The 17637-nt window shown below is 30.0% G+C and overlaps 1 protein-coding gene across 1 annotated transcript; it reads right to left on the reverse strand.

Annotated features, from left to right (window-relative positions):
• Positions 15936-17345, reverse strand: LOC107607487 (protein FAR1-RELATED SEQUENCE 5-like). Its single transcript, XM_016309436.1, has 2 exons — positions 16146-17345; positions 15936-16019 (listed from the first exon to the last, which is right to left on the reverse strand). Exons 1-2 carry the CDS (start codon positions 17343-17345, stop codon positions 15936-15938), a joined length of 1284 nt encoding a protein of 427 aa, XP_016164922.1.

Below are 17637 nucleotides of genomic sequence, written 5' to 3' on the forward strand. Positions count from 1 at the left end.
GTTGGGACGGGTCGGGTACCCGCGGGTTCGGGTTCTCCTGCCACCCCTAGCTAGCAGTTGCAATGAGCAGAGAGGATGAATACGGTGGCGCAACAGAGAGTGCCAGAATGACGCTGGCAGTGGCTGTGCAAGGAGGGTTGACGCAAAGGAAGCAGTGGCAGTTAACGAGGGGTGCGGTGGTTCGTGGCTCAGTGGTCAAGGATAAATAAAGAAGAAGGAAGAAGGACAGAAGTGTGGCAACAGGCGAACAGCAAGCAAGAGCGTCAGCAAGGCAACCAGTAGTAGCAGCAGCCAATGATTCTGACGAGAACGAAAAAAATGAAAAAATGAAAGAAGCGGCTATTTACCCAAGATTAAAAATTTTTTAACGGGGTTTATAAAACTCCTGTAGATTAAAAATAGAAAATCATGTAAATTGAATTCCGAAAAATGAAAAGGGGAAAAGGACTTCATTTTTTTGGGATGGATTTAGGGAAGGATTGACAAGAAGGTTTTGGTTTGGGAGGGTTTAGGTCTTCATTTTGCGCCAAATTTTGGAAAAAAATGAAAGAAGCGGCTATTTACCCAAGATTAAAAATTTTTTAACGGGGTTTATAAAACTCCTGTAGATTAAAAATAGAAAATCATGTAAATTGAATTCCGAAAAATGAAAAGGGGAAAAGGACTTCTCTTAGTAATTTTTTTGGGGTTTATAAAAAGTTCTGTTAAATAATTGCGGTAAAATAAAATATTTTTTTATTGCACGATGATTCTAAATTGGATGGGATACTACTCAAATCTAGTGTACTGACCTGCTTAAATATTATATTAGCGGTTTAACATATTCAGTAGCTTTTTAAGAGATTAACTTTTCTAACTTTAATTTTAATCTTATAAATTGGATATAATAATTTAAACATTAAAAATAAAAATATTCAAAAAAATAAAAAATGTATAAGTTATTTAATTTTTAGATGGTTTATAATTTATAAATTTAAATTAAATAAGATATTAAACAAATTTATTACGTTGTTATTATGTATAACAAAATCCAAATAAAAATTTTTATAAACAAATATTATATTAGCGGTTTAACATATTCAGTAGCTTTTTAAGAGATTAACTTTTCTAACTTTAATTTTAATCTTATAAATTGGATATAATAATTTAAACATTAAAAATAAAAATATTCAAAAAAATAAAAAATGTATAAGTTATTTTATTTTTAGATGGTATAAAATTTATAAATTTAAATTAAATAAGATATTAAACAAATTTATTACGTTGTTATTATGTATAACGAAATCCAAATAAAAATTTATAAACATTATAAACAATTAACTATTTATATACGTTATTAACTTTACTTATTTATTTTCAATAGTATTTAATTTGAAGTAGAGATAAAAAGTCATATTCAAAATACTCTTTATATTCATACATAATTTTAATTGGTGAAAAATATTTTTTAAATTTTATATTTAATTTTTTAAACTATCTTTATTTTTATTATTTTTTTAAAACATTAATTTACATTTTTGTAATATCCCTTCACCATATTAAACACTATTCTTTCTCTTACTATATACTATTTTCTGTACATATACCTGTTATTGACTATTAAATTACCTTGGCTTTCTTTCTGATTTTTTTTCTCCTGCTACCTTCTCTTCACCCGATCGTTATGAATTATCACCACGTATTATCATCGAAACTTTTACCCTTGTCTATCACTATAATCTACAACCATCTATGCTGCTAACTTTTATGAGTTGTTGAAGGTTTGCTGAAAGAATTAAGACACAAAGCATTTAAAATTTTTGGCCAAATTATCAAAATTTGATGTCAGTAATCCTATAAAACAATATCAAAATTTATTGTTTTGAACTAAATTAATAAAAAATAGCACATAAGTGTAAGTTTTTTAACTAATAATTTATATATTTAAATCGCAGTGTAATTTAATACGTTGAGAGAACAGGCAGCCATTGCAATTCCACATGTGGCTGCTACTATATACAATTCACATTTATTTTAATGTACACATTAATTATACTATACTTTATTGCTAGGTTTTACATCTTTAGAAAAAATGATATCATATCTTTAGGATGAGATTGATTTTCATAATCGAATGTGAATCTTCTTATTATTATGATCGCCATTTGAATGCTATCCAGAAACAACATTTACTTTAAGTTCAGAATATTATTAGATAGTTATATAATAAGTATCTTTTAAATTATGTAATGCATACAAGTTATATCTTTGGATTTATCTTGAAAGCTAAAAGTTAAAGTTAAATGATATTAGTTATTTTATTAAGCACATAAATAAACATCAAATGACTTAACAGTAGGTTCAATTAGAGAACAAAATATCGAATAATAATAAATGAATCACTTAATCTAAAAAATGCATAACAAAATATGACGTGTCTCAGCAAACATAATATGCGATAAAAATAATAAAAAAAACTATATATCCTTTTACAGTCGTGACTGTTTTTGTAGTATGTCTTTCATATATGCATGTGCCTTATTCATAACTTCTGACTTCTTCATATTGAATTCCTTGCTAACCAAGTCGATTGCTAGCCTCATCCTATCATTGTCATTGACCTAATAATTTTTAAAAGTACGAAGCAATTAGAATATATATATACACTTAGATACATATTACATTTTTTCCCTAATAATAATAAAAAATTTATAAAATGAATAAGGTTGGTTACCGTGATGCCAAAATTATCAGTCTACCCGCACTCTTTCATCCATTGAGCAACCCAGATACCGCAGTCGTTACCGTTTAGTTAAATGTGTGATTATACTACTTTATCAGTTGAACCGAACACATGATTCGTATATAACAAAATGAATAGACATGACAGTAAATTTTTTTTAAAATAATATTACTTACGAGCCTTTCTTTTGTTGTGGCAGGTCAGACGGTTTCACAATACGAAACTTAGAAATCCGAGGTACAGTGATTTCACTAGAATTGTAGAAAGATTTGTGTTCTAACATTCGTTCAATGAATATAGCTTGTGTAACATAAAATGTGGTTGGATATTGTGTAGTGCGAGCAATGTAACGGGTTAATTTTTATTGCCTGTCTAAAATGGTTAGATTATAAAAATTTTAAAAATTATTAATTCGATATTAGTGTTAACAAATGAACCTTAATTTCAAATTAAACAAACTACTAAATCACTTACAAACCGAATACAACAATGATCCTAAAATACAAATTCAAATCGTAATTTTAAACAATGTGGTGTTTTTTTTCGTTATATACAAAACATTCAAAATTAGTAGAGAATAAAAGTTGAAAAACTAATTTTACTTTTAAAGAAATCAAACTGGACCACTTACCATGGTTTCAACTGATAATAGCCTGCCATAATTTTTGTCTGGTATTTTACAAGACTCAAGCACAAAGATCTTATGTTTTCATGTCTACGATTATCAGGAACCAATGCTCATTGAGGTCGTTGATGGGGACAAAAATCTACTTATTCACAAAATAATGAGGATTGTGAGTCTATGCTATTAAGATAAACATACATTTTGGATTAAATAAATCATATTTTATTTACTAAAAATTAAAGGACTTACCCTTGACAAGTACTCAATCTTATACATGTAGTTATATGCATATTGTTCCCTTAGTTGATTGGGTGGTCTGGACCATGTAAGTGCTAGTTGTTGATTATATTGTCATAAAAAAACATGACATCTAATTATTCATATGCTGCTTGAAACTTAAACCAAACAACATATCAAATACAAATTTTTTTGGAGTATTTTTGTACTGAAACTTACTAAAAAAGTTGTTGGCAGAAACCATACGGATGACAATTTGTTAAGCTTCTTATGCTCTTGTGTGAGAATGCAAGTAAGGGAATCTATAACCTACAAACAAATACATTATATATTTTTAATTTTACGATACATGACATTAACATTTCGTACTTTTCATGTTAAATAATAAAAAATAAATATTTACATCTTGGATGACTTGTTCACCTGGAATTAACGTGGCTAAACTTTCTCTATTTGCATATGAGGTACGAGTTGACACCAGTACTTCATTCCTTTACGAATACACATGCAAATATTTAGTTCAGAAAATTGTTGTTACCAACGTATAAAATATACTTGCATCAAATCAAATATTGTTATAAGAATTTATTGATTAACTTGGAACTTTAAATCCGGGCCAAAAATATAAGCGGCACAAGCAAGCTCATCTGTCGTTAGAATCATGTCCTCCGATAGTCTAAAACTAATGGGCGTTCCCTGCAAACACGAAGCCATCATCATGTGTAATTAAACAATAAAATTGAAAATAGTAATACTAAACAATGTCATCACAATACAAGTGCATGTTTTTATACATATACCTGTGGAATTCGGGCCACATGAACGCCGCGGCAGCGCAAATGATGAGGTACCCTTTTTACCAATATATATTCCCGTATTTAAATTCTAATCTAATTTAGATGATCTTCGTGGGGAGACATTATGTTTGAAGAGCTCCTTGAGAGTAACGTGTTTGTGTGGTTATCGAAATTGTTGCTAGGGAAAAATTTGTGTAGGGTGGGTTGTACAACTGTTTTATGACATTTTTGGGATCGAATGAATTTGCTCATTATTTTATCTATGTCAACTTTGTTATCAGTTTTTGAATTATTGATATTTGTCGTATTATTAATAGCTAAATTTTCTATGTACGGATTGTCCGATCTAGTTCTATCAACAGCGTACAATGGATAAGCCATTTGGTTTGGTTTTTCGAGGATTTTTGTCAGAGAGGTTATGGCTGTTGTCATCTTATCAACTGCATTAGTAAAAATAATTTCACGCTGGTGGTAATACTGGTTGTAGTTGGGTGGTGAGTGAGCTTCAACGTGTTGAGACTGGTTCTTGTTAAGGGGCGAGTTCACCTCCTTTTGTTTCTTGTTACCCGTATTTAAACTTCCATGAAAGCTGTATTTTAAACGTTGCACATAACACACAAATTATGAACATATATTTAAAGCATTAACAGATACTAAATAATTAATAAATGTTAATATCGTATTCTAAAGAGTACATAAAATTTAATGAAAATTAATTCGTATAAAAAATTTATCACAAAAAATGTGATATTTTTTTTCTTTTTAACTAAAAAAATACAGTTTATATCTTTTAGGCATTACAATATCGAAAATAATAAAATTGAAAGCATAAACAAATAAACAGTTTTTTGTCTACTATATTCATAGTCATAAAATTGGAACATATATGAGTAGTATAGCTTTTTGAAGTTGAAAAAATGATTACATCGTTCTTCACGAAACATACGCTAAAATATTAATCTAATACATTTTTCCATGAGTTATGTTGCAGAATAATTATTTACACAGGAAAGAATGATTCATGTTTTAAAAATTGTAATTAAAAACATTCTACAAAATTTCAGAAAATGTTTAAAATCTTGTACTAAAGATATGTACTAATAAATAATAAAACAGTTTTTTTTCTATTATATTAATTAGTACGAGATAATAATTAAGAATTAAATTAATGTCAAGAAAAACACAAAATTGGGCTTAGATCTATTATTCACATAGACCGATCATAATATAACGATCATATTTAGTTGTACAATAAAATTGGACCGGTTACATTGATGATGTATCCATTATTTGTTTCAGCGTTCTTTTCCTCTGCTTTGTCCTATTCTTGTCCATGATGTTTATACAAGGCTCTGTCGATTCGCTTGTGACATTGATGGTAGATCTGTCTCTTCCCTTGCTCGGCCTCCTACCTCTCCCCCTCGAAGACATATTTTTGTGATAATAGTTAATTCAAGTCAAAATTAACTAAGATTTTGCTCGTATGAATAGTTAAATTATAGAAACTTTTGACTATCTATGATCTAGGTGCTTTGAATTTATAAGGGCTAATGATTGAGTATTTTTCAAAAATTATAATTTCAAATATTGAATTTTGTACAAATCAAATTTAAAGTTACGAAATTCAATTTGTTTTCAATCTACATAATGTTGCCCACATTTGAAAAATACACTCAATTTTTAAATTTAAGTGATATTTTTCTTAATTTATTTTAAAATATCTTATTCAAATATTGCAGCGTGATAAAAGTATGGTGATTATTTTTGAAAGCTACGATTTATTCTATGTTACATTATTTTATTTTCAACAGGGAACCGGCAAATAAACTGTCTGGTCCAACATGTTAAACCGCCAAATTAAATAGCATTTGAAAACTACTGAACCGAGCGGTTATCTGTCGGTTGGACCGGATCAGGAATCGACCAGTTCTTATAAAACGCTGTCGTTTTGAGTTTCAACAAAAAAAAAAAGAAAACAGGAAAAGAAACAAACGCGTAAATGCGTCTCCCTAACCCATCCCCCTTGCCCCTTGCCCCTTCCCCCAATACCCCCTCTTCGTGAAGAATTGAAAAGCTTAGATTGAAAATTGAAAACTTAGCGTTCTACATTTAACAAAAAATTAAGGTTCTCCCGCCACCGTCTATTATTGTCGGCGCCTCCGCGGCCTCATCTCTTCGAGCCACTGCCATCGCCCATTCGTCGATCTCGCCCATCGTCTGTGCTCTCCAACTTCTGCTTTCTTATTTTTTTTCCTGGGTTCCTTGAATTGGGTTGAATTTTTTTTAGATTTTGTTTATTTTCTTAAGTAAATGTCGATATGCTGCAATTTTTTCTAAGTCCTATTAGTTAGTTCTGATCCGATGGTCTTTATTTGTTCTACCAACAATAGAAAATATAAATAAAAAACAAAAAAATTAAATACTCATGCTAAAAATTAAATATATCAATTTCAATTTTTATCAAATAATAACTTAATTATCGTTTTGAATTTCTAAAATAATTAATTCGGTTCATTCAGTTAAAATTAGTTGACATTGAATTATTTTATTAAAAACATTTATAAAGCAGTTGAAGCTATGATGCTCTTCTAATTTAGTTCGAATGCCACTTGCATTCAGCCATGTGTTCATGAGTCTTTAGAGTTATCATGCTCGTCTAAATATAGTATACACTTTTGTTCCTCAACAGTGATTTTTTTAAAGCAATAACAAATACAGGATTTGAACGAATTGGATAAATAGAAAAAAAAAGTTACAACAGAGAGTTCATTATAAAGATTCGGTAATTTGTAAACATAATATTAATATTGCAATTAAGTCGTTTGTTAATTAATATAATATATATTTCGGAAAGGATAAAAATTATAAAAAATGGATGTTTAACTTTTTTTTATTAAATGATCAATTTAAATTCTAATTTACGATGAAGTTAATCAGTTAATTCATATGAATTATATTCAAAATTTAAATTATAATTTGAAAGAAAGGCAACGTTTTTAAATTGAAATTTTAACGGTTTGTTACCTTGTGCAAAAAGTAACTTAAATTTGAATATTGTTAAAGGCCACCGAAAAAATCTTGTAACAAATTTTGCATGTGTGGTCGAACTAATTAAAAAAAATGTAACTTAAACCTCCTATTGTTTAGAGAGTATTACTTTTTAAATTTCAAACGAGTATGGAAAATATTATAAATAATTGTTAGAGTAATGTCAGTACTATTTAGCCTTTCCATTAATTTGTTTTATATTTTTCTGTTATCCGCCCCTTTTCAGCACTCACGTTACGAACAACGCGACACCATGATTGGTCGTGCAACTAGGAGTAGTTCAAAGAGGTTCGTAATGTCAATTTTTTTAATAATTTTTTTGGTGACTAATTTTATTTTAGTTTAATTTTTTTAAAATTTATTCGTTCCATACCATACCTTTTTTTTATGTCTACGTGTTAACAATTATTTATAAAATTTTAACTGATTATTAACTTATTTAAAACCCAATCTGACATTATTCACCTGTTTTTGTTTTGTTTGAAGATTAAATTCAACGCAAAAAAAGAGATGGAAAAGAAAACCACGCAGAATGAAATCATCACCACGCAAGATGCTATTTGTGATGTATCTTCTAGGTAAATCTCAATTTAAAGGTATTTCTGATTATTCAATTTTAAGATTACCAACTCGCGTGACATATTCACGAATTGGAGTTCAAGTCAATGGGGCATACAAGAAAATAGATTATTAAATTATATACTATTGTTCTTCGAAAATTTAATGGTTAAATTATCACACATTAATGGTTAAATTTTCACACATTAATGGTTAGATTATTAAATTATTTACAAGAAAAGGATAAACTTAATTATCGTCATATGATTTAATGGTTAAATTATTACACATTAAAAATTATTCAACAGATCCTCATCTATTTAACTATAATGATAATTATGTTATACGAACAGTAAAAAATAATTACTAAATTGACCACTAATATTAGATAGAGGATACATATTCAAAATATATAAAATAATATATAAAAATATATAATAGTTAATTTTTTTAACATATAATTTTGAGTCTCTTATTTGTTTTTTTTTTAAAAAAAAATTGGAGTACACAGATCTATAATTTGGAGTACACAGATCTGGTCCGATTTCTGTTTGGATTAAAAATTGGACGATCCGATTTCTACTTCCTAAATTAAATCATCCCACGTTTTAAAAAAATACTAGAATAATTTATAATTAAAAAATACCATTGTTAATTCAATATTAAAAATAAAAATCTGGAAATATGAAGTGAAAGTATTTGATAATAGTCATTAAGTTGGCTCAGGCGAAAAGAAACCTTTAACTTTTACTTGGACTCCAATTCGTGGATGCCCCATCGGAGTTGGCAATTTCACTGGCGCAGCCACAAAATGGTCTCCCCATTCATTTCGTGGGGCCGTGCCAGAAATGCCTACTGCTCATGTCAATTCCATTTCGTGGCCACCAAATCTTAATTAGAGTGTAAATCCAATTCGCATGCGCCCCACCTGAAGTGCTCCTGCGCATTTTCGGAACCATTTCTCTTCATGCGTATTTTGGGAAATAATATATTTGTGATATTTATTTATATAAAAACACCTATGTATATTGATCACTTATATTATGTAAACAAATTTTCCCAAATTTTATTTTATAGTCAATCTTTTCTAACAACAACTATGACTTCCTATTTTAATTTAGTTTATACATTAGTTATTTTACATTAAAAAAATTATTCACCAATTATTCTTTACTTTTAAACCCCAGTAGCAATAATTTTTTAATAGAGTACTTTTAAGGTTTTTATGGTCAATCAAAAATTAGAATATGGTAATTTCAGCAACTATGTTGCAATTTAAGCCATGTTAAATAAGTAATTATATGTTTGAGTACATTTAGAATATTTTTATTGTATTAATCTAATTAATTAATTAATTTTTTTAAAATATCAAGTACATATAAAAGAGTGATATGTTGTTCAAAAAATCTTGTAAACTATCTCTTTATTCTTTTAAAAGCGTAAGATGTTTCATTCCACTGGTCATTGTTGAAGAAACACTTTATACTAATCAACTGCAACATTTCAATCAATCGGACTGGACCGTATTACTAGTTACATCTTGGTTAAAATTTGTACCGTATTAATAATTTTTATGCATAAATTAATTAATTAACCATGACTAAATATTTAAAATTAACAACTATATAATTTCACAATAGTAAAAGTCAATTGTCTTAAAATTATTTTTTTAGTATTCGGTTATTAGTTTTTTTTTTTTTTACATTTTAAGACTATGTAAAGTAAATTATTATTAAATAGATTCTTCTTATGGTATTTTTTTTTTGGTATTTTCTCACAAGAAGAGACCTCTGTATGATAGTCTAAAACAAAAGAAACTGTTAACTATATTTTGATTTCGCACCTGTGTAGCCAAACTCTTTCCAAGGAGAACACGCAAGCCTCCTTCGACAATTTATTTGTCAGCAATCAACATTTAAATTTACTCTCAGAACCTATGTATCAGTGTTTAACTGAATACATTGATTCAAAGATTTTGAGGGTGAAACAAGAGGTCCAAAGGACGATACGCCAAGAGTTTCAAAATTTGGCCCAAACATTAACTCCTAACAGAGTAATGTCTACTGTTGGAGGTGAAGAAGCAAATGACAATAGGGTAAGTAACAAAAATTAGTTATCTCTATTTTAAGTATTTTTTAAAGTTTGCCAATTGCGAATTTCATGGTTAATAGTAAGTGAATATAGTAACATATGAACAATAAAAAACTGTGTTTAATAAAATTGAAAATGATCAAAATAAATATTTGTAATGTATACATTTAATATGCAGGCAACTAATCGTGATGGACAACTGTATGAGTTGGATGTCGTCAAATGTGAAGTTGAAAGATTGCGTTCATTGACAATACCAGTAAGTAAAAATTATTTTATTAGGATTATGTTCAGTATGAATAATTTGACTATGATTTCATAATTATTTATATTTTAGTTGACGTTTGAAATCCCCAAAGATATGCTCGTCAATGAAAAAGAAGCAATGGTAGCTATATATTTATATAATGCTAATGCCTCCCCCGAGTAAGTATCTTGTTAATATACATATAGATAAAAGTTGTTAGACATTTTATTTCATGTGGTAAGATTATTTATTTATTTATTTTTACAACAGCGAGGAAATACTTGTATACGAAGGTGTAGATGGTTGTAGAAGATCGTTCGATGCACTTAAGCCTATGCGACAGATATATGCTAATGTTAAACTCTAAATTGCACTTTAAATTTTTTATTTTGCAAACATCTGATACTAATTTTATTTGTTATCTTTAATCTTGCTAGATATTAACAATGGTTGCATGCACAATGACTCATGAGGAAAAAATTCGTTCCGGAGGTCCAAAGATACGATTTCTTTCGCCTAGGGTCTTCGTAAGTCATATGAAGTCAAAGTTTACTATATGCTTTAATAAAACAACCAAATTGAATCGCAATTTTCTTTGAGTGTAAAACTTGTTAGGAACAAGCACTTTCGTTTGTCTACCCACCAACAGCTGTGGTAATGGACCATTCAGCATACTAATCTGATGTTAGCAGCTTATCAAAGGTAGCTAATGTATTTGTTTTAAATTTGAAAGCTACCCATTTACTATTATTTGCCATGATATGTTTTTGTAATCTTGATTTTTTGTGATTTTTAGATTTATGTACCAATTAAGGACAACTTTAAACATTGGTACTTATTATGTGTTGACGTGAAGAAGAGGAAGTTGATATGTGTAGATGCGATGCAACAAAGATCAAGAAAAACCATAAGGGAGTGACAGATTCGACAACTAGTGAGTTATTCATGCTTCTAAATTAAATTTGTTGACCATAACTCATTTAATTTTCAGCAACAATTACTTACGATTATATTTTCTGTCAATGTAGGCAAATTTCATTGATTGGATGATTCATGAACAATTGCTCGATGAGAGAATAGAGGGTAAGTCAAATTTGGATGAAGTTGCATATCAACTCGGTGAATTTCGCATCTACTATCCACAGAATCTTCCACAACAAGAAAACGCGTAAGACAAGTTACTATATGAATTTAAGCAAATTCAAATAACTATCTAAGGAAGGTGAAGCTAATATTTTAATACGTATGCCTCAGGTTTGATTCTAGGATGTGGGTTGCTAGATGGCAGCTATATGCTGAGGCCAGGAATTCATTTATCATACCAGTGAGTATAACATTATAATTGCTGACATTTTATCCTTATTAAATAGAATCTTCACTAATTTATTAATTTTATAACATGCAGCCAGTAGACGATACTGCACGCATGCGATTGGCCTTAGATTTAGTGCTGACCAATTACAATAAGGCCAAAGAAAACACCATCGATGCCGCAAAGAAATTGGTCACCAAAATAAATTGAAATGCAGCAATTTATTATGTTCACGATATGAGTTTTATTAATTTGTCTAAGTTTAAGATATTTTGAATTTCATACATTGATAGTATTTGTTATTTTATTTTATTAAGACTTTATATTAAAGCCGTTTTCATTTATTTGTTTCTAATCCGGTCATTTATTTTGGTAGTATTATGTTGTTTCCATTAATTTTACTAAAAATGTAAAATAAAAAGATGAAACGTTGCAACCTCACTATTGAACGAAGGGTTACACTAAAAAAAAGTACAAATTTGCATAAGTTATATAGCAAAAGTTTTAAAAAACTCCCGCACATTAACCCAAAAACTCTTTACGTCCTTCGTAATTTAATTGATAGTGGTTTTTGTTCTAAATAGTAGGGATTCTAGAAACCCCCCAAAATTAAAATCTATGAGACTCAAATTATTCTCTCACGCACAAACCCGCCAAACCAAAACCCCGAAAGTCCCAAACCCGCGAAACCAAAAGCACCCACCAAATTTTGTGACCCTCTCCTCAGCCTTTCCTGCAAATTGGCCACGAGTTCTACTCCTCCGAGGTTTATTGCTATTCATGGTGGCCCTCTTCTCCAACTGCTCTTCAGGTTAGTGGGTTTGGTATTCTCTTCCTTCAATTGCTGTTGTTATTAACATTTGCTTCCTGTTCGCATCGCTAAGAATCTTCTCTATTTGTATCACTGCTATTCTTCGTTTTAGGTTGATGTTCGTTGCTCCGTTGTTCGCTGCTCGTTAGTGTTTGCTACTTCGTTGTTCATTGTTCGTTATTCACTATGGTTGTTCATTGTTGACGGCTTTTTCCTTTATCAATTAAGGTAAATAATCGCTATTTTCTTTGGTATATGCTATCTTAATTAGATTATTCTTTTTTTAACCATGTTTTGATGTGTATTTTTTACCATTCAACTAATAAAATATTGAGATTTGGGATATTGAACTAGAACAGAGTTATGTTATTCATGAATTAGAGAAGAGTTGTTCATCCCAATAATCAGGTTATGTATATAGTTTTCACCTAATGAAAACAGGTCTGGTCTAATGTTAAGCATTATTCTCTTGTAGGGCTCCACAATTTGCATGTCTTGTTTACCTATGATTCTAAATCTGATATCTTTCAAGCAAGGTAATTGTGAAGAATTACCTTAAGTGTCTAATATTGAACTTCTATGACAATCTACAATAAAAGAACATATTGTGCACCTAATTTTATATATATTTATTGCAGTTGGCATATGATAAGTCTCAAAGAGTTGTACTAGTATATAGTTTTTTTATGGAATGTGCTTTATATGCCTTAATTTTCCTTATTGGCTTTTGGCCTTATTTTTTTATTTTTAATTTTAATGCCTTTAATAGTGTATAAGTTAAGGACTTAATGAGTTTCTTTGACCGTATAAGTAGTTTTGAATTATGAGATATAATCCAAATAAAGAAGCTAGTATCAGTGGTTTAGAATTTTGAGCCAATAATGGGAATCCATCTTGCATTATTTCTTCTTGAGTTCTTTCGGTGCTTCTTGAATTCTTATTCAGATAGCATATGAAAATATAATGTCTTTTGGAGCTAAATTATAAAGGTTTTAATCTTTTAAGCATCAAATAGGTATTTTACTCTAACTTAACTATGCCTGGATTTAATCTATTGGTGGAATGATAAAATTATATTCACAGGAAATATTCGGAAAGCTCATGAGCAATGCTGTGTGGGCATTGCACTTAAAAGGAGTTCTAACATTCTAGCCACTCTCAATTGTTATTGCGACTACCATATGAGTTGTGTTCCTTGGTGATACTCTGCACATTGGAAGGTACCACTTGTTCAATTTTGACATGGAATAACAAATATACTAATGCATATGAATAAGGAAATTGCTTTGTGTCATTTTTTTTTGTTGGTTTAAATCATTCTTGAGTCTTAGTGATGGAAAAATATTATGAAGAAAAACAAATTTCGAAGAGATTTATCTCATAGTGAATTGTACCTCAAATCAAAATAGTTGAAATCGAGTAGACTCTTATATCGAACTAAAAAAGAATCAATAATTTTCTCTCTGACGTACTCATACTTGTTATGATGGACATAAGTGGATCAATTTGTACCCTCCACGACTTTATGCAATGAGTTCTTTTGTTTTATCATTATTTTATTCATCAAACTCATAGTTGATTATGTTAGTTTGCTTAATTATTTATTTGCTTTAAATTTTTTCCTTGTTTGCATTTTGCAGTATAATTGGAGATGTAATAATATCAATTAGCTTTTACAAGCTATTGATAATGTTCCTCTTTTACAAAGCTATAAAATTGTGAATCAAAACGTACATAATAGTCATAATACTAGTACAAACTCTTATATTCTAATTCCATTGACTTGCATTCTAATTCCTGTATGCCGAAAGCTTTAATGGAAGATTATTAATTTTAATAATTCCTAGGGTGCATTCGAACTTGGATGCACATTTTGCCCAATAGCCATCAAGTACAATAAAATTTTATAGATGCATTTTGGAATAGTCACAAGTAATAACATATACTTGAGGGGTTAATCATTCTGATCTTTCAACTTTTTTATATTTTTGTTTTGGAATTTCTAGTTTTCATGCATTTTCAGGTAATCATTCACTAAGCATCTGATGCAATTAATGATATCTTGAGCTGTTGTTTATGATGTTTGGTACTTGGTGCCACAGAATCAGAAGCCATGAGAGGCATCCATTGAATTTGTCTGTGATATGTAGCATCTTTGTTTAGCTTCAAGGAGTTAAAACTTGAAATAATGTTTAGTACGGTATTTCAATGGTTGTAGGGTGAGAGATAATCTCAAAACGTGATGGCTGGTTCATGGGATGGATATCTAACGTACAAATTAAAATGTTAGGAGGGCTTGCTTCTCTCATGTTCTATTATCTGTTTTGTTTTTGTTCTTTATTAAATTAGTTTTATTTTTTCATCAATCTTTTGATCAATGTAATTTACATGACTAATTGTGAAAATGAAAGCAGTTTGTTTTAAAATGGGTGTATTTAGCTAGTTTGTTGGATATAATGTATGTCTGAATTTGTTATGACTTTTTTTAATATTGGGTCACTGATTATATCGGTTGAATACAAGAAGTAAAAGTTGAGTAATTACTCATAAATTAATTAATATTAATTTTCTTATGACTTAAAATAGTTAATAGATAATTAATTAATAATATATACCAATTGAATAATTGTATAAATAAAAATTTAATTTATAATTTCACAAAATAATTTTTAAAAAGATAATTATGTATATATTAAGAGTACAGTACTCACAAAGATATGTAGTGAGTACTAAATCATATAAATAAAGACTATTTTTTTTAACATTTTATTATCTATCCAAATTATATTATTTTAGCTAAATAAATTTTATCTTTTTAAGTAGCTCAAGTATTAGAATATTTGAATTATCTTTATAATTTTTAATTTTATCTAAATTTAATTTTTTATATTTTTAGATTTAATTTTAAAAATTTGTGTTAATGTTAGAATATTTTTAAGAAATACAATTGTAGCTTAATAAATCTATTAAAGACAGGTTGGTTATGGCACGTCAATGTGAGCCAATTTGGTGATAAATAGAAGACACGATTTAGCGTTTGTAGTTAAAATTTGGTGGCTAAACTCTATTTTTTTTGTAGTATACGAGATAATTTTTCCAGTAACATTCTAAACATCATATTTTTATTCTATGTCTTATGTTGTCCTATTTTAGTAAACGAAAAAGGTGATAACATAAAAAGAAAAAAAATTTCAAAAATTTAATAGTAAATGAGTAAAATGACATAATCTTCCTAGTTCAATAAATGTCAAATCAATCAGTGAATGCAAACTATACAAAACAAAGGTAATTAGTAAATGGTACAAAATTACCAATCATCTGAAAATCTGAATCATCTTCAATCTGCCATTCCAATTTCAGGGGCCACAACAGGAGACTCAGTTGTTCTGGAACTCATCCCGAACTCTTCATTACTTGTAGATGCACAAATCAGGATATCGGGACCAGGACTTGATGTTTTCACTTGATCAGTAAAAGCCGATTTAGCTTATGAGGTTGGTGTTGTTCCACCACCAATGTTCCTATCTTTTTCCATCTTCTGCTGATTTTTCATACTGTCATGTCTTTTGCGCTGATAAAAAACCAAACGTCATCTTCCGTTACAAAAGCATAAAAATAACATAGTTTGTAAATCCAAAACACAATATGCCGAATCACCATACAACGACATTCTAAACATAGTTATAGTATGAGATACCTTAGTGAGGATGTCAAGATGGCTGCTGATATTCTTTTCTGTATCATCGTCTACCGGCTCCTTTGGGATTCTACCAGGAACATTAGGACAACTTTTGTTGTAGTGCCCTATCACACCGCAGTTTGAACACCTTCTACGTTGATTAAATTTTGAGTTTTTCTTGGGAGTTCCCTTACTCTTCACCACCAATGGGTCAACAATGTAGTCATTGTCTAAATTATCGTTGTGTGGATTTTCACCTCGCTTTTGGAGTTTTGTAATTGTGTTGACAACATCATTCATTGCTTTGACAAAATCACTTGAGTTCTTACATGAAACATCCATCAACCTAGAACACTCAGCACCCAACACACCCAAACGACACTTTAGTACCTTATCAAAATCACTTGGATCATCGACGCTTGACTTCATAAAATCGCTCTTGGCATTCTTCGTCCAACGCTTGCACACTAAGCATTCTGGAATAACTTCAACGTGTTGGTGCTTTAGGCATGCAAATATGTGCATGCATGGAATCCCTCTATTTTCGAACCACAGACACTCACAAAGCATCCCCCCAACTCTGTCAAACTCAACCACATGATCAATCTCTGGCACTCCAAAACTGTTACACTTGAAGTATAGTTTTCCACCATCCTGAATTACCAACTCTGTATTCATAGCACAAGCACCCTCAATTTCCTTCCTGACCTCCTGGAACATGTTATGAGTGAAAGTCTTTGCAGCAAAATCTTCAAGTGTCGGCGAAGAAGTCACAAGAACTGGATCGGTATATTTACTATTGAACTCTGCAACTCTTTCATTGTTCCTGTAATGGCTAACAAAGGTCTCTATGTTATTGATGAATTCAAGAAGGGTATCTTTCTTTCTTACATATGCTTTTATCAGAGATTTAATCCCTTCACACTGGGATGTTGTCCTAATTTGCCCAAAAAATTGGTCCCTCAAATATGCAAGAGCCCATAAATTCCTCAACTCATAGGTTTGGTCGACCCAAGAGTTGCTTGATAAGTTATACCTCGCCACCATGTCTCCCCACATGACCTGAAACTCTTCAACACTCACATTAGCATAAATCAATTTCTTGAAGTCATTTAAAAATCTACTATTCTTAACCTTCTCGCATGCATTCCTATGTAAGTGCCATGCACATAGTTGATGTGTTGCATAAGGAAAGACCTGTTTAATGGCTTCTCTCATTTAAAGATCTCTGTCGGTGACAACTACCATAGGGTGTTTATTCCCCATTGCTTCCAAAAAAGTTTCCATGAGCCACTTGTATGAACCAATATCCTCATTAACAAGAAGACCACATCCAAATATGACGGTCTGCCCATGATGATTGCTACCAGAAAATATCACAAGTGGTTTATTGTATATGTTCCTATTGTAAGTCGAATCAAATGTCAAGACATCCCCAAAGCACTCATAATCAATACGGCTAGTCCCATCAACCCAAAACAAATTTTCCAATCGATTCTCATTACTTAAT

This window comes from Arachis ipaensis, chromosome B07 (genome assembly GCF_000816755.2).
Source record: "Arachis ipaensis cultivar K30076 chromosome B07, Araip1.1, whole genome shotgun sequence".
NCBI lineage: Eukaryota > Viridiplantae > Streptophyta > Magnoliopsida > Fabales > Fabaceae > Arachis > Arachis ipaensis.